At 44.2% G+C, this 27,167-nt stretch overlaps 1 protein-coding gene across 1 annotated transcript in view; it reads left to right on the forward strand.

Annotated features, from left to right (window-relative positions):
• The window catches only part of LOC146179434 (uncharacterized), a 136,194-nt gene that overhangs the window by 77,850 nt on the left and 31,177 nt on the right, over window positions 1-27,167 (forward strand). The window contains exons 6-12 of the mRNA XM_084580195.1: window positions 1,406-1,459; window positions 4,513-4,620; window positions 6,975-7,175; window positions 9,887-10,128; window positions 13,482-13,857; window positions 15,983-16,057; window positions 20,649-20,690. Of these exons, the coding sequence (XP_084436321.1) occupies window positions 1,406-1,459; window positions 4,513-4,620; window positions 6,975-7,175; window positions 9,887-10,128; window positions 13,482-13,857; window positions 15,983-16,057; window positions 20,649-20,690 (1,098 nt within the window). The remainder of the gene's footprint in view (window positions 1-1,405; window positions 1,460-4,512; window positions 4,621-6,974; window positions 7,176-9,886; window positions 10,129-13,481; window positions 13,858-15,982; window positions 16,058-20,648; window positions 20,691-27,167) is intronic.

Raw genomic sequence — 27,167 nt, forward strand, 5'->3', positions numbered from 1 at the left:
CTTCCTTCCTTCCTTCCTTCCTTCCTTCCTTCCTTCCTTCCTTCCTTCCTTCCTTCCTTCCTTCCTTCCTTCCTTCCTTCCTTCCTTCCTTCCTTCCTTCCTTCCTTCCTTCCTTCCTTCCTTCCTTCCTTCCTTCCTTCCTTCCTTCCTTCCTTCCTTCCTTCCTTCCTTCCTTCCTTCCTTCCTTCCTTCCTTCCTTCCTTCCTTCCTTCCTTCCTTCCTTCCTTCCTTCCTTCCTTCCTTCCTTCCTTCCTTCCTTCCTTCCTTCCTTCCTTCCTTCCTTCCTTCCTTCCTTCCTTCCTTCCTTCCTTCCTTCCTTCCTTCCTTCCTTCCTTCCTTCCTTCCTTCCTTCCTTCCTTCCTTCCTTCCTTCCTTCCTTCCTTCCTTCCTTCCTTCCTTCCTTCCTTCCTTCCTTCCTTCCTTCCTTCCTTCCTTCCTTCCTTCCTTCCTTCCTTCCTTCCTTCCTTCCTTCCTTCCTTCCTTCCTTCCTTCCTTCCTTCCTTCCTTTCTTTTTATTTTTCTCTATTTTCTTAATTCTCTTCTCTTCTTGCAGTTTTCTTCCGCTTCTCTTTCTTTACTTTCATCTTTCTTTATCATTTTTTCTTTTTTTCCTTTCTTTACTTTCTTCTCCTTCTTTGTATCTTTGCTTTTTTTCTTCCTTAATTTTTTATTGTTCTTTCCTGCTCGCTTTTCTTTTTTCCGTCGATTATTTGCTTTCTCTATCACCTTTTTATCCATTATTTCCATCCTTCCCTCTTTTTATTTGTTCCCTTCTCCCTTTCTGCTTTCTTTCTTTGTCTTTCATTTCCTCTTCAATTTCCTACTCTGAAATCAATCCATCAATAGCTGGACATGAGCGCCCGGAAGACCGGAACCGAATATAGACGCTGCCTACAGGTGCCAAACAAATTCTCGTGTCGTTATTTCCCAATAATTAGCAACTAGCCTGATCTACTTATACGAAGGGCTGCAGCTAATCGTTTGTCCACGAGCCGATAATGCATCTCTGTCACTTCGGCATCCTTGTTTTAAAATTGCGGTTGTTGGCTATGACTAAGGAAATCAAGCGTTCAATTGTCTTCTTGAGCGATCGCTGCTCAGTCCGAGCATACTGTTCGTTCTGCGTGCTAGAGCCCCTAGGTGGTTTACAGCGTGCGGCTGCCTAGCTTTCTCTACGTTTCGAGACATCCGCATGCCTCTCACCACAGTAGGACCACTTGGCGCTTCTCTGCTGTTTCTTTTTCTATTTTCTTTACCGCCATGTGACGCTACGTGCGAGGAGTGCTAGATTAAATAATCGCAGAAGCTTCTGCGGCTTGCATGGCTAAATTCCTATCTAATAAAACGAAAGCCGGTTCTTTTTTGCGTGTTGACAGTTATCTAATTTGACTCTTCTTCACGACAGGAGAGGAGGAAGGCTCAACGACGATAAGCGTCTTCTTCATGAAGCCGGCGCGAGGTAAGTGCGCACAGGCATTTTCTTCACCATTAAGCGCTGGCAGTGCGCTTTGATAGAAAACTGATAGCCGAAAGGTCACTGACGACAAACTGAAGCATGCCTGTATCGGTTCCCAGTTTCCATTGACAAAACACTTGCACTAAGAGAACCTTTATAAACCATAAAAAGCAGAAACGATAAAAAAAAACAACAACAAAGCAGGTGTTGCCTCCACTGTGCGTTTTCACAAGAAGGCTGCGGTGCCTTACTCCAAGCTCATGTTTGTTTTTTGTTTTTGCGAATCTTGGAGACTAGAACACACTCGCGTTTTCTCACCCTATGCCACGAGGTCGGCAATGCACTCGGCGTCGTTATACTGTTCGTAGTCTGAACCATAATGTGGGAAAAATTATTCGAAATTTAACTCGATCAGCAATAAATTAGTCTTTTGCAGCCAAACAAACATCAAGAGCTCCATAAAAAGTCTCTGTGGATGAGATTCAGAGAAACTGGACACACTGCGACAGAAGTTCCGTCTTCTACACGTCATCTACTTAAGTGTCTGAAAGTGTATATATATATATATATATATATATATATATATATATATATATATATATATATATATATATATATATATATATATATACACACTTCACAATATCAAAAATGTGGAAAAAGAATAGCAGCCTGTATTAGCTAGGCTTTCAGTGGACTTAAATCTCGCTTGAAACAACCTAAAAGGCTCAAAATAAAAACAAAATAAAATGTAGGTAAACATTTTTGGACCCTCAGCCAATCATCAATTATTTTTTAAATTAGCACAAGTAACAGAGAAAGACGGTGCCAAGATATGTATGACGGGCTTAAGGGGCCGTCGAGGACCAATTTCTCTGTCCTCCATGCTGAGGACAAACGTAAGTGCCTTGTATGGACACATTACCTCAGCCGAATCGCAAACACGAAGCTTTCACTGAAAGCAGTTTTTGTAACCTAGAAAAAAGACGAAAAATAAAATGCACCAGATACCAGCTGTGGCCGTTCTTGCAAAGTAAACAGTCGTGATTTTCAAAGGCTACTTTACACTTCCATACATTTTCCGCCTCACCGCGGTGGCGCAGTGGTTAAGATGCCCGACTACTGTTCCAGAGTACACGGGTTCGAATCCGCCCGCGGGCTACTGCGTTTCGATGGAGGCAAAACGGAGACGCATCCATGTACTGTGTGATCTCAGTGCATGTAAAAGAAGCCCAGATTGTCGTAATTTAGCCTGAGACACGCTGTAAACCGAACCATACACTTCCCATCGGGCATCACGTACTTCCTTTCGATCATGACGTCTCGAGTTGCAGTCAAGTGGCCAGAAATATCTGAAATCCACCTTTCAGGCCAATAAGTGCGCCTTGTCCTACTGGATATACATCTGCATTGCTTGCAATAGAATTGTAAAAGCAATTCTTACTGAAAACAAAACATAACAAAACAGAAATATTGATTGGAGTTTCCTCCGTATACCGCTGAGGCTATATATATATATACGTAGCTATCTCACTGACAGACTTCAGGCTGTTGAATTCAGTGGCACATTTTCTGACCCTAAGCTAATTAACCGCGGTGTTCCACAGGGATCCATTTTAGGCCCTCTTCTCTTCCTTATCTACATTAATGACTTGCCAAAATGCCTCAACTACTCTAGCTCAATTCTTTACGCTGACGACACTACCATTTTTTCTCACGCTAGCGATGTTTCTGTACTAACCGCCAATTTGAACGCTGACCTTATGAGTATTCACCTTTGGTGCCAAAATAACCATCTACTAATTAATCCAAAAAAGACCACCTTTATGATTCTTCATTCACGCAATAAAGAGGCAGTTCCTGCTCTTCAGGTACATTTAGGCACGGACACAATTTAGCCGTCAGAATCTACTACATTTCTTGGTGTCGTCCTAGATAATCAACTAAAGTTTCATCAGCATACCAAATTCATTAAATCTAAAGCAGCCTTCGGTATTCACGTAATAATTAAAGCCCGAGATTACTTTGACCTACCTACACTTCACATGTTGTATTTCTCCTTCATACATAGCCACCTTTCGTATTGCATATCATCATGGGGTAACACATACAACACTCACCTTTCACGTGTTCCCCACCTTCAAAATCAAGCACTCCGCATACTTACCTTCAGCCCTTACCGTGCATCAGTTGTCAATTATTATCGCACACTTAACATACTGCCATTGTCCCTACAGCTTAATTTTAGGTTGGCATCAGTCATCTTTAAAACGCGTAATAAACATGTTGTCCTTAGTGGTTTTGAGTCAGCCAAGCTTTTTAACAAAAATAACACCAGATTTGCTGAACATCATAATCTACTACTACCGAAAATCAGGACCAATTATGGGAAATAAACTGCATACTTTTCAGGCATATCTGTTTGGAATTCACTGCCTCCTGAAATTAAAGCACAGCGTACTATTCATTCATTTCATCGTTCAATAAAGACATATTTATTTTCTACCTTGTTTTGTTCCACCGACTAAAGATGTTTGTCTGCATCATAGTTTCCGTGTTTACATTTTATTTATTCTTGTACTAATAATGCGCTAATTTCTGCAATTCGTGCATTTTTTGTTTGAAGTTCCTGTTTATTTAGAATTTATTTGCACTGCTTCTTGTTGGTATTGTATTATAGTTTTTCTCCGCACGCCTGTATATTCTTTTCTTCACTGCCTAGTATGTTACCTGCTAATCTTATCCATTCTGTCATAGGAGGTCCCCTGGACAGTTTATACTTCGAGACCTCCTTCTGTAATACTGATAATCCATGCACATGTACCTCACAGTGAAAATAAAGATGAAAAGATGAAAGATATATATATATATATATATATATATATATATATATATATATATATATATATATATATATATATATATATATATATATATATATATATATATATATATATATATATATATATATATATGAGAGAGAGAGAGAGAGGATCGGCCAATTAAGCGGTCTGTGCACCCTCTCTGGGCATTGATGTGTTGTTTTTCACTCGCAGAGTCGGCTCCTGGCCGTAGGGCAGCGACGCGCCGGGTCCCCAACACCACAACCACGGCTTCGACCAAGCACACGACGCCGGATGAGGCGGAAATGGAGACCATTGGCTGTGAGTCGGCGCGGATTGTTTTCTATCGGGAGCAGCTTTTGCCCCACGGTTCGCCCGGTTGAACGCCACAGCTGAGGGCTAGTCTAGCCTTCTACTTAATTGTGAGGTAACCGTTGATCACAGTAAATGCTGTTATAACCATATTGGTGAGACTAGTGTATTATTCTGGTGCGTAGAGTAAAATCGACCTTTTGAATTTCGCCTTGCGCTCGCGCGTAGTAGTTAAGAGATGAGTTTTCGGCACCAAGTGCAAATATATGAGAGTCACGAGGGAGAATCTATGGGGACACTGGTTTTTGTGACGGAATCATTGCTCTCATAAACAATTTATTTTGAAACAAATGTACTTGCTGGGAATTCATATTTAATCTCGGTTTGAAAAGATGATATGATGAGCCTACTTTCTCAGATTCCCTTTAGGTGTCAGTCAAATTCTGTTTTTCTGCAGAATCTTGCCCAACAAGGTCTACCTATCATCGCGGAATTAAGAAAATAAGACCTTACCCCATTGCTCGATTCTTAGACCCGTATAATAAATTTTCACTCGATTGAGATTTCTCATTCATTAATACTTTTCTTCACAAGCAATCGCTGAGCTTGAGCCAATTATGCAGAAGGATAGCGGGAGTGTGGGGTCTCTTTATTGAGTTATGAGAGAAAAAAATACAGAACAAAATATTGTCCAGCTTTAGATTTGAAGGCCACCTTTTTGTTAACTGAGCCGCCGTAAGCTGGCCAAGCATTGTGAAGAGCAATAGCGTAATATTCGGTAACTGTTGAAGCAGTCCGGTGAGCAATGCGAAGATGATGACTATGAACATGATATACTTAAATCTATGTGTACATGTCTTCATGCATAAACCTGGAAGTAATGTTTGCGAGTGACTTTAAACAGTTTGTACAAGAATCTTCACCCTGAATTATCTGTCACGATACAGGTCTTTAAGGGAAAAATATATGAAATCGCAAAACGATTTGTGTCCCATCAGTACTACATGAGCAAAGGCACCTGTAAGGGTTTGCAACCGACGCCGTCCGTAAAGTTGGTTTAATGTTGAGGGGAATCCCCAAGAGAGAGTAGATTTGTAATAAAGGGGTAATTATACTCGTTAGCATCCACTGAAGCGCAGTTATTCTGCAAAAACAAAAAGAAAACGAAAAGCTATACAGCATTCACCGAAGTTGTAAAAAATTCATTCTGGTCTCGGGTCCGAACTTTTTCCAGGACGACTTTTGCTTCAACTAGGAAGTTTCTAGGGAACTTGTAAAGCTTTTCCTTTGCTACAATGTTACTGCGCAGCAGCTGATGCTAACGAGCATAATTATTTTCTTATTACTCCTCAAAGTTCGATCTTATCCCTGCTCAAGGATGCATGTTGGGAGGCAGTAGGCATACACTGCTATTGTGTTGATGCACCAATAAGACGAAGCAAATAAAATGCGCGTTTTCCAGCTACATTACACGGTGACTATCGCTATTGTCACCACAACTCTTATACATCATAATCATCATTGGTAGCTCGCCAAAAGCACTGCTCTCGATATCTTTATTGATCAGCATATATCGTACAAAACTGCTAAGTCAGCGCCCACGGAGAAACTGATTCAGCCAGGCATGCACAATATCTGACCATGGCGGAAGCGCACCTCGTATATCATAACCATAGGCTTACCAAGACAGGCCAAATAATTCTGCGCCGACAAACCTACTCGGCCATCACAGGTCCATGCGAACTCCTCCCAGTGCTGTGAGTAATAATCTCCTCATTACACACAGAAATATGCATATTTAAAGTAGGATCTGGCTTGTAAAATTGATTGCCTGAGAAGAAGAGCAAACTGCTATTTTATCAGTTCAAACTTCTGTTACAGTGGCTGACACTTTTCTATCTCGTTTTCTTGATCGCCTGTATTGCTTATCGCAAGAAATTGCACGCTTAGTTTCGTCATACACCGGTTGTATAAATGTCTCCATTACCGATGTCAATGGAAGAATTTGAAATTATTTCTAAAGCGCATCGTCAGTCTAGCGCTCCGCTTTCAGACCAGACGGTTTCAAACGCAGGACAGCCCTTTCTTTCTTATCAACACAATCGATAAAAGAGAACTTTTTTCACTCAAGTGAGACTGTATACACTATCAATATACAAGTGGTAATTTACCAATAAGTATAAAACAACAGCGCTTCTATAGTTGGGCTAACACCAGAGGCAAAACTCCACATCACCGCCCGGTGCTCCCTGCCAGACGTGAAAAATCACCACTACGCTGCAAACCCCTGCTATTTTATAACACTTTATTAATAATCCGATGGCATCGAGAAACCCCAATACCAACGTGTACTGTTTTCGCAGCGACAATGGATAACTGGGAGCCACCCAAGAAGGCCGAGGCTTCCGGCGTTAAGACTGTCCGCGCGAGCACTCCGATCAAGACCACGATCACTAAGGCCCCTCCAGGGAAACCACCGCCTCCAAGCAGTCGGGCACCGCTGCCATCGGTTGCAAATGTCCCCTTGACAACGAAAAAGGAAACCGGTTCAACAACAGTCGCCAGTAAGTGCTTTGCCAACTTCGCACATTGTATCAGGGTAGGTATGGGCGGGTGGGTGAAGGCATAATGCGTGACCTGGGCACAACATACGAAAATGCAAATGGGAAGTATACAATGAAATTATCCCTTGTTCGCTGTGCGAGTTGCACAATACACTAATTTGAACTTGAAACTCTTGCAGTAAGTCTGGCTCTTCGATGGACTCATGCGTGTACCACTCTTAGTCGAAGGTTTTGGCTTTGCCGCAGTGTTGTCCATTCATTGGCGGTCGCAGGTTCCGTAAAATATATAATATGCACCTGGTCGCTTATGTCACCATCTTCGTGGTCACGTGTATCTAAAGCTGTAACAGATCCTAGATGGTTGCAAAAAGGCATTGCGTAACGAAAGAGGAGGAACTGTATTGCGGTACTGCATGTGGACGCTGCCCTGCGACACGTCTTTCGTCTGGTTTTGAGGATAGCCAAACCTGCCGTGTTGTTGGAGAAGAGTGGGAATAATAGGGTCACTGAATGGTAACTAGACGAAACAAAATGGAATGTTTCAGATTAGCGTAGTGTTCCGGGCATTTGGGGCACTGAGGGCGGGAACAATGCACGAAGAATGAGTAGGGATCAGAAGTGAATCGATGTTGATGCGCTGATGACTACGTAGACGGGGCATGGCGATCGATTTTTCAGGAATGGTATAAGGAGACGGAACGACTCCCTTGCGTTGTCACAGTGAAGGTGTATTTTGTGCTTGCATTCAAAAGTTGTGTCCCACGTTGCTCTAATCACGGTGCAGAAATCATATTATTCCATTGTAGTGGATAGGGCCGGGGATACCGGATGTCCGCTATTGCATCGTGATGTTTCACTGCTTGGCTGACGAACAGGAACAAAGGTGCATATCTTTTTACAGACGTGCCTATCGGATATAACCTTTACACGAGTTTACTTTTATTTAAACACTGTATAACACTGCGTATAACACTTGTACAAACACTTCGTTCATACTTCTTGTCTCACCAAAATCAATACGCGATTAAGAGTCATCGTATTATGAAAACTTGCTGCCTCTGTGTAACTAAGCGCCACTAATATTGAGCTGGGATGTGCCGGTAGAGAATAGACTGTTAGTAGAACGGATTAGAGCTACTCATTTTCGAAAGCAGTGGGCTTCTCAGTAAATGTGTGGTCTTATGTGACGCTCTATAGAGCCGTGCACAAATCAGTTGCTGAAAAGTGCTGTTAAGAACCAAGTTGTGAGACTTACACTGCTGAACTGCTTAAAGCAATAATAAGAAACAAAGTATATTTTCCTACTGAAAAAAACAAAAAACAAGAAAACAACGAAACACAATAACTTCCTACACATTATCTCATACCCAACTGATACACATACCATACCATGCCATATATTTATCATACGTTGGATGATATTTGCATGAGATGGTATGAGATTTGTACGAGTTTAGCAGGAGAAACCATGTATGAGATTATTTATATCTCATAGCTTATAGCTTTTTCGGTAGGGTTGGCTCCCTTGACGTAAATTATGGAAATAGTACTGCCCAAATATATGCGGTCGAACTCTTTACCCACGAGTATGCTTCCGCTGGTGTCCATGAACATCAGAACCTGTTCTGAGGTCGACTCGGATGACTTCTTCTGAAATTTCAGCGGCCAGTACTATTTTAACCTTAATTCAAATTCGTTTTTCGTTTACCTAAGTAAATGCCATGGTCCCTAATCCCTCATGCCTGCGTACGATACACAATCGGCATTCTGCTAAAACACACCTGAAACCTAATACTTCCGGTGACTAGTAAATGACTTAAATATTGTCTTCATCATGAACGAAGCAATGCACCTGTAAAGGGGAGATGTCAAGATTGTTACTTTTGCTGGTGGCTTATTGGAAAAAAAAAATAGAATTATAGGACTTAACTGTTTTTGTGAGGAAACTTGAGCAAGGGCTACGAGATCCACGCCAGTTTAAAGAAAGGAAAATGAAGCTGTAAGCATAGACAACAAAGAATAAGAAAAAAAATGGCAAACGAGCCAAGCCAAAACATTTCGTCAGAAGACGTAATGTTTGCGGTTAAGATATCCGAAGAATATTGAATGAATTAACGATGCATGATTCACGTGTATGCGCAAATGTATCGCATAAATCCTAAAAATGCAAGCACGCATGATGGTACGCTAAAATAGCCCTGAATTATATCGCATTTAACTTCTGGAGGTAATAGTGACGGCAGTGAATATCATGTAATATAGTTTAGCTGTACACTATGACGTTGGTGCAATACTCAAACTCTACACGAAAAACTGAGCGCAGTGGAGAGTGCACGCATTTCATCAAATCAGCGGCGCAGGAAAGTACGAATTCCGAAGCTTGGCTGGGGGCCGTTCTTCACCTTTTTTGCGGGGTACGAACGCAGTTAATCCCCTATACAGCTAACTAACCCTTATGTACCTGTTACACCCTTTCGGATTAGCTTAGTGACAGTCCTTGAACTATGTATCTAATCTTCGCGAAAGCAAACATATACTTTCAATATGAGTACATACAGCTATTGGCTTCACGACACGTCTTTCTAGAGACACATTAGTGATAGACCCAGCCTATACAGTTCATGACGTTTCGCTTGAATACGCGTAGCCTTGCGTACCTTAGTTCGAAAAGTAGAGCGTAATGTATGAACGCAAAATGATGTGAAATCTAGCGAAGAAGCTCACTAACCCGCGCATCGAAACCGCAGAGGCTGAAACGAAGGCGACGGCAGCTGCCAAGAAGATCGATGATCGAGCCCGCATTGGAGGCGACCGCCCACCGGTCACCCGAGGCGTACCAAAAGTCGGGGTCGAACCGAGCCAACCGAGCCGGCCTTCTTCAACCTTCAAGCCAAGCCAAGCCGACAAGCCGGTCAAGGCTCAGCCGCACGGACTCCGCGGGGGCAGCGGACAGGTGAGAGTGCGCACAGCGCTGGCAGACTCACTCAATCCGATAAGCACTCTATCCTCCAACCCACCTAAGGGTGAAGCTTTCAGAAACATGCAACATTTGCGGTTAACGTCCACAGTGCTTACGCTACAGCGGGGCCGGGCTCACCACAAAGGCTCGCGGCGAAGAGGATCTCACTTGAAAATAAGCAGTTTCTCTCTGATTTTAATTTCTTTTGTCGTTTTGTAACAGCGTAAGAGTGAAGAAGTTAATGGAAGTCATAAAACTCACAGCTCTAGCGACCATTTGACACTGTTGGCGACCTGGCTGGCCAGAATGGCCAGAATCACAAATCACTAATATTGGTTTCTTCGCTATAAATGCCACCGTTATATCGGATGAAACAGCCCTCAACACGGGTTGAGGGCGAGCCTGAGTTCGAAAGCCTAACCAACGCTTCGATAAGTGGACATGCATTTGCACAGACGAAGTCATCTCCACTTGCCTCAACGTTGGCTCGGCTTGTGAACTGAGGCTCCACCTCTACCCTTGTTCAGTGCTCTTTCATATTGGGTAGCCATCCTCTTTGTCTAGTTCCACCGTGGACCATTATACAGGATGTTTCAGCAAAAACTTCCGAAAATTACTCAGCATAGAACGGTTAAAGTAGAAAATATTTTCTGTGACGTGCGAGAGCCGCGGCGTCCCTCATTTAATATAAGAGTAATGCGGTATTATGTTACTGATTATGTTTGTTATGTAATGATATAATTATGGAACAGCAGTTAACGTTAGGTAGCTAGGCACTGGAAGTAGTAGGCGAATATGTGTACTTAGAACTGGTAGTAACCGCAGATCAGGATCATGAAAGGGGAATAACAAAAAGAATAAGATTGGGATGGAGCACATTTGACAAGTACTCGCTGATTATGACTAGCAGCTTACCAGTATCATACAACAGTTGCAAATTATACTAACCTATGGTGCTGAAACGTGGAGGCTAACAAAGAGGGTTCTACTTAAATTGAAGACAACGCAGAGGGCTATGGAACGTAACATGGTAGGGGTAACATTAAGAGATAGGAAACGTCCAGAGTGTGTCAGAGAAATAACTTCGAGTTACTAAAATTCTATAGTGGAAATCAAGAAGAAGAAAAGGGCATGGGCAGGAGATATAGTGCTAAGAGAGGATAACCGATGGTCGCTTAGGGTAACAAACTGGATTCCAAGGGAAGGAAAGCGTAGCAGGGGGCGGCAGAAAGTTAGGCGGGCGGATGAGGTTAAGAAGTTCGCAGGGGTTAAGTGGATGCAGCTAGCACAGGACCGAGGCAATTGGAGGAACATGGGAGATGTTTTCGCACTGCAGTGGGCCAAGGCTGATGATGACTAATTATGTTTGAATTAACAAAGTCTGATGGTTTAGTGCCAGTTGCAAATTCATAGCTATGGATACAATATGCCGTATCTCTTTCAGAGCAAGAAACGACACATTTTTACAAAGCCCTGCTGTGCAAAAAAAAAAAAAAAAAAAAATCCGACTCTCCTCTTTTTCTCGCATACGACTGAGACTGAGCGTTTGAGGTGAGCAGGCAGCTCTCCACGAACTACGTGTGAATGCATTGTCGGCTACTGCCGTGTTGCGATGACTGGAGGGCCAAGTACGATCTGTGCCCGTATTCCGAGCTTGGGTCTTTATTTAAAGTGTCTTTTTCTCCCTGGCCTCGAGTCATCTGGTTGGTAGAAACACCGAAACCGGAAGTGGTGGCAATCAAACTGGCATCCAGTGCCGGTGTTTACACCAATCAGATGACTCAAGGTCAGGGAGATAGCGACGCTTTCGATAACGAGACAAACTTCGAATACGGACCCTGGCCGCTTTATCACTGTACTGCAGCATGCACTTTATTTCGTTTCTTTCCTAGATGCGAGAAAAAAGACGGTAACCGCTAGAGAAATGGTCAATATTTTGAGAGCGACGAAGCTGATGAAATCACGCGTCGTTATTATATATAAAAGGCAGTTCAAATTTTGGCGCTCGATATTTGAATATGTCGTAAGCGGACGATGCGCTGGAACCGAACTCTTTGGCCTCCTCAATCGCTCGGTTTCTGCTTTGTGCAAAAAGTCGCTCGATTTTTTTTTTCTTTTTATTTCAATGCAGAGTTTTAAAGATCTTGTTTATTCCCGGCAGTTACTGATCAGGTGATATATTATTGGCTCCTGCTATAAATTCATAGTTGTCCCTATAGCCACCAGACTGCGTTGAAAGTTGTTTAGTGAATCCTCATAGTTTAATTGTTTGATGGCTTGGTTTGGTTTACGGGGTTTAACGTCCCAAAGTTACTCAGGCTATGAGAGGCTGCGTAGTGGTGGGCTCCGGAAATTTCGACCACCAGGGGTTCTTTAACGTGCACTGACATCGCACAGCACACGGGCACCTTGCTTTTCGACTCCACTGAAAAGCGGGAGTCGATCCCGCAGCCTTGTGCATCGTAGCCGAGCGCCCTAACCAGTGCACCATCGAGGCGGGTCGAGTAACCGGTTTTTAAAGAATATTTTTAACGATGGACATCCACCCCGGCCGGTAGTAAATCCAAGAAATGACTCTGCTTAAACAATCCCGACCCAATAATATTTGAGAGTCTTCACTGAAACATTCGCTGTTTACTATTATTATGAGTAGCGAATCGTCGTAGGTAACGTATTTATTCTGCATACTGTATGACGCACAAATAAACTAGCACGTTTATTTATCGCTGTTCCTTAATGCCCACTTTTTTTTTCCCTTTACTTTAGGTTGTCGGCTTGCTTTGAATATTAGCTAGATAGCAGTGTGCTAACAAACAAAACACACGTTTAGAGTGGTGGAGAGATACCGGATTACCAGACGCCGACTGCGCATTTGCATTTTTTTTTCCACCCAGCCGCGTTGATGTCACTGCGCTCGTGTCGCCGCCGCCAGGAAGATCTCCATTATGCTAAACCTGCAGTGTCTACTATTCTGTATACGAGAATGGGTAATAGGGGGAGTAATTATTCATTGGCATCCGCTCAAGCGCAGCCAGTCCTGGTCTCCGGACCAGGACTAATTTTTCTTTAACTACAAAGTTTCCGCGAAAGCTGTATAACCCTTTGTAGCCGTATGACTGCGTTTGGGGGAATGCCATTGAGTAATTACTCCCCTATTACAAATCTACTCCACCTTGGGAGTTTCACATAAATATTCGATCAATACAGGAATGGGGCTACCTCAGTGACTCGGGCCCTAGTTCGTGGCTTCATACACGGAAGCCATCGCCTTGTCGCAAGCCATCAGTCATTGTTGTGCAGTGGTATTGCTGTATTTCAGCTGTTTCTGACACAAATATGGATTACAGACAACCGCGCCTGCGTCAAAGCCGAGCCCCAGGCCAAGCCCCAAGCCGAGCCCCAAGCCTGGGCCCCCGGCCGCAACAACTTCAACAGGGCTCGCTAGCAGCTCAGCCGGAGCTGGTGGCGCCGCTGGCGGGGGACGTCTAGCAGATAAGCCAGAGAAGGAGCCCGGAAGCAAAAGTGGAGACGATGACGAAGACGAGGACGACGACGGCATGAACGTTGAAGAGCACGACATGCCATCCCACTTGGAGCGCGGCGGCGACGAACTGGGAGACCATGGCGTCGGGCACGAGGAGACGTCCGATCGCAGGACCACGCCGCCAGCGCCCCCTGTCACCCGCAGGGCAACCAAGACAGCGAGTATCACTGTCACCGTTGGTGAGCACGCGCATTTGTGTTTGTGTTTTCGCAAACATGGAACTCACCTTTACCCTCTTGTGCGTTTTGAGTTGTTTCCGTGTGTAAAATTCTGATTGTCGTCAGTGTTATGATGTATAGCGTGTCAGTTGCTAAACCCGGCAAACGTCTCCAATATCTACCCACCTTCCTCAATGTGCCGCCGATGATGGCATTCAGGTTGGTTCTGAAGCGTGTGTTTAAAGAAAGTTTTGAAATCATCAGAGAATCCGAATGTCTGGTCGAGGGATGATTTTCATCGACGAAAGTTGCAGCTTAGGAGAGTTAACGTGCATCACTGTAGGCGGTTGCGTAAGCATTCTGGTATTCAACAGGTCCAGCTTGATCGCATTCAAACACTCCCGCCTGGCGATCCCGAAGAAGTTCCTAGCAGAGAGTTCGAGCTTTATTTGAGCAATGTGTTTAGTACTTTATTTGAATCCCACCTTATAACAAAACCTGCTCTCTCGGCGCCACATTACATGAAGGTTAGGTTATGTGTCAGTGTAACGTATGTCCAAAAGTATAACTCTTCCGGCTCGAACGCATCAGCGCTTTCCAACAGATCTGATTTAACGTAACAGATTGGCACAAGATGAATTTGAGAGCTTAACGTTTTCCCATCCTTCAACTTAAGTTTCCCCTCGCATCTGTGGTGTTACAATTAAGATGTCAACGCGGCTTTCAGTCTGTATACGCGTTTCTTTTTTTCTTCTCTTTTTTTCATGAATTACCGTAATGATTCTGCTGTTCATCGGTTAGTTTGTTTGGAAGCTGCTTTTCGTATACAGACATTATGCTGACGGGGAAAGAAAGACGTCGATTCATATAAATTAACTTTGAACTAAGCGAATTAGAATTGATTAGGTTTCATTGTATATATAACGGTTACTTTTTATGTCTATGAAACCACGCCTCTGTTCTCTGCCCAGGTGAAGTTACATCGACGGAAGATACAACTAACACAGGCGAGAGTCTTTTACACGTTCTCAGATTCGTCACCGGTTGGCGTCTTCGCATTTTAGTCACAGTCTGTGTGACTAACAATATTCTATACCTGAGGCAGAGGTCCTTGTTGCAAGTATAGGCAGCTCTCAGTGCATATGGTTTTCGAATGCACACAAGACTAAGGTCGGGCATCACAATATTTCGATGTGAGGAGAACGCTGGGGCAGTTCATTTTTCTTGTGGAAGCTTCATGCTTACGATCATGATGGAAAATAGCGCGAAAAAGTACACGAAGGACGGAAGGAAGACTCGGGCAAGCGCTTGTCCGTGTCTTCCTTCCTTCCTTAGTGTACTTTTTCGCACTATTTTCCATCATGAACGTTAACCAACTTGCCAAACTTTCGGCATTACTTCATGCTTACTTCTCGTTTGTTATCGACTCTCCAGTCTATGAAACAGTTTCTTGAAAACGAATAGCATATGGGATCTGAAGATGCAGTTGTCCTAGTATGCACCCGAGTAGTCTGGGGATTAAGGCACTGCGCCAAGTGAAGGATATCGGAATGGACGACTTACCAAACGAGGCCAGAGAACAGGACGTATCAAATGGACAATGGACAATCGCTATACTGCCAACCTTCTCGAATTCATAAGCACAACTGGACTGCACTCCTTCTTTTAACTTTCTATCTCCTGCATCCCATTCCCCCTTTCTCGACTTATGCCTTGTGGCAAACTCTTCGAAAAAAAAAAAAAAAAAAAACAGGACGTATAGATTTTATGATGTAGTGGCCCGATTCTGCCTTGCAAGTAGAGTACGGGTGGGAGAAGGTTTAGAAGAAAAAAAGGTTATGGTAGTTGGGTGAAAGGTCAAATTTCGTTCCTATGCGCTGAGCCAGGGTAACCACCACACATCTGACAATGGGGAATTTCAAATCAGTTAATAACATGCTGTCTTTGCCGGTCGCACGCGACATACATTGTTCGTCAATGTATATTTGCTATGCGCTGTTCGTAATATCGTGGTATCGTGTAGTCTGTCCCTTATAAGGGACAAATTATCTCTAACCTCGACCAAAGTCGCAGCATTTTTTTTTTTTTTTTGCTGAAGCGGAAAGAGTGGAGACGTGTGACTTTCTTTGCCGCTTTGCCATTGCAGGGACTGAGACAACCATGGCTCGAGGGACAGAACCTGACCAGGACTACGACGACGACCGGCCGGGCATTGTGGGAGGTGAACCCCAAATTCTACTTGCCCATTTCCCCCCCAAAACCAGCAGGGTAAAATAGCATCCCAGTAGGATTACGGTCTTGCTTCCCTAAACCCTATACACCCTATACACTAATCATATACCCTAACAAACACTAACACTAACCCTATACACTAAAAGTTTTTACGACGGGCGAGGGCTCCTGTGTGGCAGTGAAATCTTTCAGCCGCCATGTACAGTTGTGAAGTTCGCAAGAAAAAGTGCAAACTGGGCTGTAGTCGTGGTCCTAAAAGTTGGGGAAGGGGCATGACAACCTAGCTAAGAGATGCGTCCAAGGGCGCTGACAAATAACCCCTCGTATTTGCCGAGAAACAAGACTGTCTCTCTTGTCGCTGAGCGAATTATGCAACCGCCATCTTGCTGCGCGCCATAACTTCCTGCAAAGGCGCGTTGAGGGCAACTTAATGTTTGTAAAACACCACTCTGTAGCTCATCCTGGGTAGGATATTTGTGTGGCCCGCTGCAAAACACGCTTTATTCTTTTACTAAGAAAATTGCATCTCAACCTTTTCTCGCCACTCTTTTCAAACTCTAATTGGAGACAGCTGTCTGTGGCTATGGAGTAAAGGTTACAAATGCCGGGCTTTCTTTATAATGCCGGGATTTCTACCCCAAGTAGTTCAGGCCACGGTCAATCTCGAGTGGGACGTGCGTAGAAAAGAGTGAGCGCTGCCCTCGAAACCAGCCGTGGTCAGGCGTCTGTTTACCCCAGGAAGTAGCAGGTGGGACAGCGGCCGATGTAGCTCAGTTGGAAGAGCACCGACGCGATATTCGGAGGTCGTGGAGGTCGTGGGTTCGGTTCCCACCATCGGCACGTTGTTTTTCCTCAGATTTCGTTTTTGTCTTGACCCAAATAATTTATTTTCGAGCAGCTCTACGCAAGAATGTGTTCGTTTCGGCGACTAAATACCGACGTGACCACAAATATGGGGCTAATGAGTAGCCAGCGCGACGTACAACAACAGCGATTACGAAAGTGTAGCGAAACCGGCGGGAAGGCGCGACAAGCAGAGGCGACCTGCCTACGGTTCGCGTTATTGCCGATGGGTGACGCAGCTGTCTCATACTCAGGACATAGAGAAACGTACTTACGTAAAGACCGGACACTTCCATAGGGCCCTGCGGCCGAGCAGCGCCAGCGCCCCGAACGGCTGGTCAGACCACTAATTACGTCCTCCGAGACTTTCGGCACGTGATATGCTCTGTTTCGGTTTCTCTTTCGATAGAAATGCGTTCAATTCTGACTTACCTCAAGCTCTTAAAATATTCAACTACACCGTCTAGAGCTGCGCGCAAGTGCTTTAACGATGCCATGCATACGTACGTATTAAAGTCGTATTAAAGACGGGAAATACCGGCAAGATTCTCGCAGAAAATAAGCGTGGCTGACTTAGTTCAAGCAGGTTAGAATAATGCGATCAGAGCTGTTGTTATTGTAATTTTTGGCCGTTATTGAGCCGCTTTTCTCAGTGGCACACAAGGAGACAGTGGTTCCATACAAAAAAGTTTATTTTCTTATTTACATATTGAATGGCACAGAAAGAATACTGGATCACACATTTTATAAAATACATCATATTACAAAGAGCAACAAGATTGAAGGTATGGTGAAGCACGCGGAACAGTGTCACGATGAAGAAATTTCGCATACCGGCTGTGTGTTTTCCTCTGAAACATCACCCGTGAGAACAACAGAAAAGGAGTTGTGAACTGGTAGACACAAATAAGGAGGAAAAAATGCAGGCACAGCCCGCGCGGAATTTCTATAACTCAGCCTTGATCAGTAGGCTGTTCAGAAAATTAAACACACCGCACTGAATACATAATAGTAACCCAATGATATGCTTATACTCATGATCGCGAACAAAATTACCCTCTGCCCGTATGGCAAAGGTATTACAGGAAATCCATTGTTAGCGGTTAACAGCAGTAGATGTCGTCAAAATGCAGGCCCCGAACCGGCAGCAGCGCTTTCTAGACCCCAACGAGAATGCTTTAGGCCATGACAAGGAATTCGGCATGTAAAAATGGTGCTTACGAAGCGGCAAAAGCCCATGCATTTTGCAAACACATCGAAGTAAACACCATTCACAAAACGATTCCAAATGCGCAACACGCAGTTCTTGATGGTGATGATGATGGATTTTAATGGCGCAAGGGCGACTCAGGCCAAAGAGCGCCAAACTCAAACACGCAGTTCTTGTAGTGCCGAATGAAAGTTTGTGTTAAGATACATCTTAGCCACCGAAAAATTCTTTGTCTTAAAGCTGTCTTACAAAAATACGCAATCGAAGGAATCCACATGTTCTTCAGAAAAACGCGACCCAAAAACATACAGTAACTGCACACTAAAAACGTTGCACGGTTCCTATTCTATAGTACACGTGCAAAATACGTTCACGTTGCGCAACAAACGACTTGCTAAAAAAAAGGGCGAAATTATTTCTGCGGACAAAAGGAAACAAGTTACGGCCAAATGAGGTGACGCATTGAAAAGCACGGTGAGGAGGGCGTACCCGGCGGCACATGACCGGCGCAACATCAACGTTTATATGGAAAGAGCAAGGAAAGCATACGCCTTGATGCAAGCCGGTGTACGTATGATAAGCTAATCTACCTTTAAGGTGGAGTGGAAGCGAACATCGCTACGCCGCCTGGCGGGTGTTCAGACCCTTACTTGCTCGGTCGTGAAAAGGCTCGAGTGTCCGCTCTTTACGTAAGTATGTTTCTCTATGCTCAGGGCGTGTTATAAGGCTTTGGCTGTACTCTTGCTGTATCGGGACCCTGGGATTGTGCACCTAGGTCACAGATGCCGCCGTCAATTTGTGGTGCATGTAGCACAGAGAAAGCGCAGACTTATCCAATCGTCTTATCACCGTGTGGTCCGGCTTGCACTGCTAGGCACCACAAAATGGCGCCCGTAGCCTCACTTAAATATTAGTATGCATATACCTATATGCTGGCTTGTGTTGTAGGGCATTAAAACTATTGTAGTACCACCTTGACAAAATAAGAACGTTAATAATGCCGTAGGGGTGCAGCATTGCAGAACAAGATGAAAATTTCTCAACTAACTTTAGCCAGAAGTTGATAAATCAGTATCTGAAGTAGGCAAAGGAAATCAGTTGCATACAGCTATCAACCGCCTTACGAACCACATGCAATATATTTCCAGTATATCATGCTGCGGAGTAAGCTGATGTGTCTGCTCTGTAGTATCCGCGCGCATAGCAAGTTCCCCGATTATATATAGGGAAGTACACACCGAAAAATGGTTCGAGATCATCACATTGAAGTCGATATCAGTGTAACATAGGCTCCGAGAATTGCGCACAGAAGAGGCTACATCGACGCACCACAGGTTACAAGCGAAGCCTGCTAGCGGTGGGGCACCTCTATTTCATCTTTTTTTTTTCTTTTCAGTTATTTTGTTTAATTAATTTGTACAACGCTGCAAGCGCTAAGCATTCGGTCCAGGGAGAGAACCCAACAAATGAAGCTTACAAATGCTCTGTTTTCATGGAAATAATCGCCTTTTTCTGCAATTTATCGATGCATAGTATCTTCAAATTGCATCAGCGCTCTTATGGTTGATCGTAGGTTTCTGGCTTTATTCAACTGCAAGACAAGAAATCAAGGGGCTTTCCTATCTTCCTCTGTCCTTGAGGGACCTTTATTATCTGCTGGAAGTTGGGAGTTTGCAGGTACTTTCTTCCAGTAGCACCTCCATGTACAAGTTGTCATATAGGATGCATGCATAGCACCTGTCTGCCCGCCGTTTCAACCAGATGCAATGCGCAGCCCCGTGCAATGACTCAGCACCTTTATAGTGCTGACTCAGTACGTAGATGCGGACGCATTACTGGCTGATGACATAGCCTGTCAAACGTCACGACACATTTAGTCATGCCAGTGATGGCGAAATCTCCAAGTGTCAAAGCATTGATTTTTATTGAATAGCCTCCTCTAAAACGCAGCCATTTTGACGCAACGTAATACACAGTTAAGCTGGAACAGTGATAACTATGTTAATTGTTCTGCTGTGTATGTCGATTCTTTGCTCTCTCTCTCTCTCTCTCTTTTAATTAAGACATTACCGTGTCTTGAACGGTGCCCACTTGGTTCTGCCCCATACTTAAATAGGGGGCTGCCTTTCTTGCAGGAAACTTCCGATTGGTATTTAATTGGTATTGGTATTTAATTGGATTGGTATTTCCGGTCCAGGCTAGAATACTGCGGTTAAGGTTAAAATCCTTAACCGCAGTATTCTAGCCTGGACCGCGGTTTAAATTTGACATGAATCCTTACACACTGGTATCTCTTCAAGCTATGCCTGACAAAGACATCATACGGCCACATTTCCTCCATGAAGTAGAACATAAATGATGCGGTTAATCACCCTAATTCTAAATTTGGCCTTTCCCTTAAGTGTTTATCATATTGTATGTTCCCTGAATGATGTCTACAATCTCGCCTGTGGAGCTAATAAACTTCTTGACAATGTTGGCTGGTTCCTGCCCTGTGACAAAATGGATTGGTATATCTTGCTCGCAGCTCTCAAGAAGGACCCTGCGGCCCATAATGATGATAAGAAAGGTACGAGTATTTTTTATAAATTGTACATGCAGGTCAGGCCGCGCTCAAGACACATGTCTAATATACGAAAAGTGCAACACAATGACATGGTGGCAACCTTACTGAAGTAATCTCTAAGCCGTTATCTGCTTCACTCTTGTTGAGAGATAAAGGTAAAGAAAAAGAAAAAAAGCAGGCATGTTAACCAGAAGGGATATTTATACGCTTGTTGCTCTACATTGGTGGAGAGGGATGATGAGATAAGACGAATTAAAAGCACGTATGCATGCTATTCTTCCTGGTGGTTATCACAAAGCATCAAATGGACTGCAACGTGTACTAGTGATAGGTTTTCAAACAGTAAGGGTATGAAAAGAAATACTGGCTGTTTTTTGTGTATGTAATGGCTTCAGTCATGATCATCCTCCTAATTTGAGATAGAGGTTTTATTCATTTAACTAACGAGCATTTAACCATGTGTAACATTTCCAGCAGTTTTCATAACATTTTGTCTTCCATACGACGTGGCAGGGCTGTCTGTTATGCAGTGCGTGCAACGCGCTTCTATATTTGGCTTCGAAAGTCAGTGAGAACACAAAGTTCCCGCTATCAGTTTAATGGAGCTGAAGCAAAGCAAGAAATTGAAACGGGAAGTTCAGATTCTTCTAGTGGTGCCTCAACTTTTGCTTTAAATTGCACATACTGTCACGCTTAGCATAATGTGCAAGGGTACGGCAGCAACCAAACCGTTCATTGCTTCTTGTTACAACATAATGTCAGCGCACTTGAAGATCCCCAGGGGGTCGAATTACTCAGTAGCCCTCCACTACGTCTCCTCTTCCTCTCTTTTCACTTCCACTCCCGCCTTCATTTTCTTAAGGCGTGGTTGTGTGTCAGCAGAAACAGTGTGACAGATATTGCGCCTTTTCCTTCCTGTGAACCAATCATTATTATCGTTGAAGCGGGCCAACCTAAAGTGGATGTGTTTCCGGTTTAATAATTGGCTGTCAGGAAAGGAAATGTGCAGTATCTGTCAAAATTTCTGTGGACTCCTGAAATCGGTTTCAGAGGTCGGGTTTTTGGGAGAATGCGGATAGTAGTGCAGCAGTACTATCGCAACAGCCGTCGTCCGCCACCGAAGCGGCGGCGAGTGCAATGACGGCCTGCACAACATATACCAAAACACCAGTGCCAAAGGAGCCTGATCCGCAGCGCGTGAAGGCTCCTAGGTTACCTGCCCCGTAGGGCCGGGATCTAGAGCACTATAGCCGGGAGCAGCACCCCGCTGTGCGAGGTCAGTACACCTTAAAGGCCCACTGTCCCCCCTCCGGTCGAAAATATTTTCTTCCCCGGTGACTTTGAGACTTCGCCCCAGAACGCAAGGCCGCAAAATGTTTTTGAAAAGAGTAACTAATAACACAGTTACAGCCACCACAATCACCCGATTCTGTCGTGTTTCTCTACTCCCGTTCCCTCGCAAAGGTTTTTCACCCTCCTGCCCGGTTGTCTAGCCTCCGCAAGACAAATTCCCCTCCCTCTTCCGCGTTTGGCGGGAGGTTGGGCGTGGCACTCCGCGTACGTGAAAAACAAAGTACGGACGAGGGAGCGCGCCGCTGGATTCAGTCAAGCCGTGGCGAGGGAAAAGCGCGCAGGGAGCGGTAGTCACCCATCATTCACTCTCAGACAGCGAGACGGACCAATGGACCTCGTTTTCGACTAAGACGTCATAGTTGCGGCTCGACGGGCCAGCGCAGGGAACTGGGAAGATGGCTTCCCGAAGGAGAACATGATAGAGCCTTGATTTGTATTTTCGTTGCTTTGCGGCTGGCGTGTCACTAGCATTTTGCACAGAATATCTCCGGTACCTGATCGAAACACTGGGCTCATTTGCTTAAAAAGGTCCTTCACTGAACAGTGGCCCCTTAATGATCCCCACGCAGTCGAAATTGTTCCGAAGCTGTCCACTATTAAATTTTTCTTTTTCTCTCTGTTATTTCAGTCCCAGCTTCCTTCCTTTACAGCGCTGTTTAAGTGTTCGCGGTGATGTGTGAGAGATATTGCGTCTTTGCTTTCCTGAACCAGTTTACGTTTACGTGCGGCTTTTCGACGGATCGGGCGGTATACGCTTCGCGTAGTATTGGTTGCCTGCTTCCGTTCCATCCAGTCCTAAATTTGAGCGCGAGATGTCCCTGATCTCTTTTAAATATTGGTGGTGCGTCTCAAATACCAGAGACCCCGCTGATGTCTAATAATAATAATAATAATAATAATAATAATAATAATAATAATAATAATAATAATAATAATAATAATAATAATAATAATAATAATAATAATAATAATGATAATAATAATAATAATAATAATAATAATAATAATAATAATAATAATAATCAGTTCAGTCGTTCAGTCGTGTCCGACTCTTCGTGACCCTATGGACCATGTCACGTCACGCTTTCCGGTCTCTCACTATCTTCCTAACATCACATAACTTCATCTGCAGCGCCTCGAGGATGCCATCTAACCATCGCGTTCGCTGCCTACCCCTTCTGCGGCGACCCTCAACCTTTCCCAACATCAAATCTTTCTCCAGCGACTCCTCTCTTCTCATCAGATGACCAAAGTAGCTGAGCTTCAACTTTAGAATTTGACCCTCCAATGAGCAGTCAGGGTTTATGGTCGACAATATCGACTGATTTGATCTTCTGGCAGTCCAAGGAACTCTCAAGAGTCTTCGCCAGCACCACAATTCAAACGCGTCAATTCTTCGGCGGTCAGCCTTTTTCACAGTCCAACTCTCGCATCCATACATCACAACTGGAAAGACCATAGCACGAGTTATACGGATCTTGGTTGGCAGACTAATGTCTCTGCTCTTTACTAGGCGGTCAAGGCTAACCATTGCTCTCTTTCCCAGAAGCAGGCGTCTCCTAATTCCATGGCTGCAGTCTCCTTCTGAGGTAACCAAGAACAGAAAATCTGTCACAGCTTCCACTTCTTGTCCATTGATGCTCCAGGGCATGATAGGGCAAGACGCCATGATCTTCGTCTTTTTAATGTTCAGTTTAAGCCCAAACTTCTCACTCTCTTCTTGTACGCGCATCAGAAGTCTCTTGAGTTCCACTTCACTTTCTGCCATTAAAGTGGTATCATCCGCATATCTAAGGTTGTTGATACGTTTTCCAGCAATCTTCACTCCAGCTGAAGACTCGTCCAGACCGGCCTTCCTCATGATGCACTCTGCATATAGGTTAAATAGGCATGGCGACAGTATGCAGTCTTGCCTCACTCCTTTTTCGATCGGAAACCAATCAGTAAGACCATGCCCAATTCTGACTGTGGCCTCTTGCCCTTCATACAGGTTCCTGAGGAGATAGATGAGGTGAATTGGATCTCCCATCTCTTGGAGAGCTTGCCACAATCTGCTGTGATCTACGCAGTCAAACGCTTTCGCATAATAAATAAAGCAGAAGTAGATGGGTTTCTGGAACTCTCTTGCTTTTTCCATGATCCAGCGAAGGTTGGCAATTTGGTCTCTAGTTCCTCTGCCCTTGCGAAACCCAGCTTGCACGTCCGGAAGCTCCCGATCCACATACTGCTGGAGCCTACCTTGGAGGATTTTCAACATCACCTTGCTAGCATGCGAAATAAGCGCGATCTTGCGGTAGTTGGAACAATCTTTGGTACTGCCTTTCTTTGGAATGGGGATGTAAACTGACCTCCTCCAATCCTGTGGCCGCTGCAGGGTTGTCCAAATCTTCTGACATAATGTATGCAGTGTGTTAACAGCGTCGTGGTTGAGGTTTTGAAGCAACTCAGCTGGAATACCATCAATTCCGCTAGCTTTGTTCTTAGCAAGGCTGGCTAAGGCCCATTCAACTTCACTCTTCAGGATGCCCGGCTCGAGATCAGTAATCACAACCGTCCTATGTTGGGTTTGCACATCCGGGTCCTTCTTGTACAGTTCTTGTGTGTATTCCTGCCACCTCTTCTTTATCTCTGAGGCTTCAGTGAGGTCCTTGCCTCGTTTGTCCTTTATCACGCCCAGCTTAGCACAGAAGCTTCCTTTGATATCTTTGATTGTCTTATCAGAGCTCTTGTGTTCCTTAATTGGCTGTTGTCCTCAACTGCTTGGCACTGTATGTTCAGGAAGGCATTCTTATCTCTCCTTGCTATTTTCTGAAAATCCGCATTGAGAACCTTGTATCTTTCTCTTTCCCCCATAACTTTTGCCATCCTCCTTTCCTCAGCTATTTGCAAAGCCTCTTCAGATAACCAGTTTGCTTTCATGCATTTCTTTTGCTTTGGAACTACCTTAGTAACAACTTCTTGTATTATATCACGAACATCAGCCCACATCTCTACGGGCTCTCTGTCTTCTTGATCTAATTTTTGAAATCGATTCCTCACTTCCACAGCATATTCTAATGGAATTTGATCCAGATCATACCTGAAAGGCCTTGTAGTTTTCTGCGTTTTCCTCAATCGAAGCTTAATTTTGGCAACAAGAAGCTGATGATCGGTGCCACAATCGGCCCCAGGCCTTGCTTTTACTGCTTGTATAACGCTTCTTCATCTCTGCCGGCAAAGAATATAATCGATCTGATTCCTGTACAGACCGTCCGATGAAGTCCATGTGTACAGGCGCCTCTTGTGCTGTTTAAAATGAGTATTCGCTATGGTCAGGTTGTTTTCTTGACAAAACTCTACTAGCTTCTGCCCAGCTTCATTTGGCTCGCCAAGACTGAACTTGCCTATAATTCCGGATATTTCTTCACTCCCGACCTTAGCATTCCAGTCTCCAATAAGAAAAACGATGTCTGATGATGGGGTGTGGTCTAAAAGGCATTGTAGGTCCGCATAAAATCTCTCAACGTCAGCTTCTTCAGGAGTAGTGGTCGGTGCATAGACTTGGATAACTGTTATGTTGAAAGGGTGACCTTGGATCCGAAGTGAAATCATTCGGTCGTTTTTGGGGTTGTACCCTAGCACTGCTTTGCCCATTCTTCTGTTTACTATGGGAGCGACCCTATTCCTTCTCTTGGATTCGTGGCCACAATAAAAGACATAATGGTCGCCGGAGTTAAATTCTCCCATTCCGGTCCACTTGAGCTCGCTGATACCCAAGATATCAATGTTCAATCTGTCCATTTCTCGCTTGACGACATCCAGTTTACCTTGCGTCATAGATCTTACATTCCATGTTGCTATGTGATATATCTCCTTGCAACATCGGACTTTCCGGTCGCTTCCCGACACATCCACAACTGAGCGTCCTTTTGGCTTTAGCCCAGCCGCTTCATACGTCCTGGAGCTACTAGGAATCGCCCTTTGTTCATCCCCAGTAACTGTGGGACGCCTTCCAACCTGGGGGGCTCATCTTCCGGCGCCATATCATTAATGGTATTGTGACTGGCCATAGGGTTTTCTTGGCAGGAAATACTGGAGTGGGTTGCCATTACCTTCTCCAGTGAATCGCATTTTGTCAGAACTCTCTGCCGTGACCTGTCTATCTTGGGTGGCCCTACACAGCAGAGCTCACTTCATCGAGTTTCGCAAGCCCCTTCGCCACGACAAGGCAGTGATCCATGAAGGAGAAATAATAATAATAATAATAATAATAATAATAATAATAATAATAATAATAATAATAATAATAATAATAATAATAATAATAATAATAATAATAATTGGTTCACACGAAAGGAAAGGCGTTGTATCTGGGCGCTGATTTTAAGTCGTGGTGTTATGGCATGTTTAGGTAGGTAGGCAACAACTTTAATGATTCCTGGAGGAATCAAGTGAGGGGGTGGGGAGATGGAGACTCGGATGATTTCAATGTATCAAACAAAACGATAGAAAAATGAATTTTTTGATGATGGAACAACAGCGCAGCAAACACTGACAAAGGGATTCATCATGGCCATGTAACAACCTGTCCAATTTTCGTCCTTGAGCAACTGTTTGACCCGTGTATTGAATGACCCTTTGTGTAACCCCGCCACTGTGGTGCCGTAGTTAGAGCGCTCGACCTCTGTGCCCACTGCCCACTGTATGCGGGATTGAATCCGGAGGTGAAGAACAATATGTAGGTGAAACACAAGGTGTCCGTGTGCTATGCGATGTCAATGCACGTTAAAGAACCCCAGATGGTTAAAATTTCCAGAGCCTTCCACTACAACGTCTCTCATAGCCTGATTTGCTTTGAGACGTTAAACCACACAATCCAAACCGTCATAGCATTATTAACAAACCGTAACCGTCATTGCATTATTAGTAAACCGTGCCATCATTGCGATGCACTACTTCAGAAGAAGTGAGAAAACTCAAGAGACAGTGCTGCGCGCCATTAATAACAATATTATTAATAATAATACGTTCACAGGAAAGGGAAAACAAAGTATCTGTCACAGAGAGACCGTTGTGGAGGGCTGCAGAGAAATTTCGACAACATAGATATATTTAACGTGCACTGACATCTCACAGCACACGGCCGAT

Source organism: Amblyomma maculatum, chromosome 9 (assembly GCF_055883805.1).
Source record: "Amblyomma maculatum isolate TAMU_Amacu chromosome 9, ASM5588380v1, whole genome shotgun sequence".
Classification (NCBI taxonomy): domain Eukaryota; kingdom Metazoa; phylum Arthropoda; class Arachnida; order Ixodida; family Ixodidae; genus Amblyomma; species Amblyomma maculatum.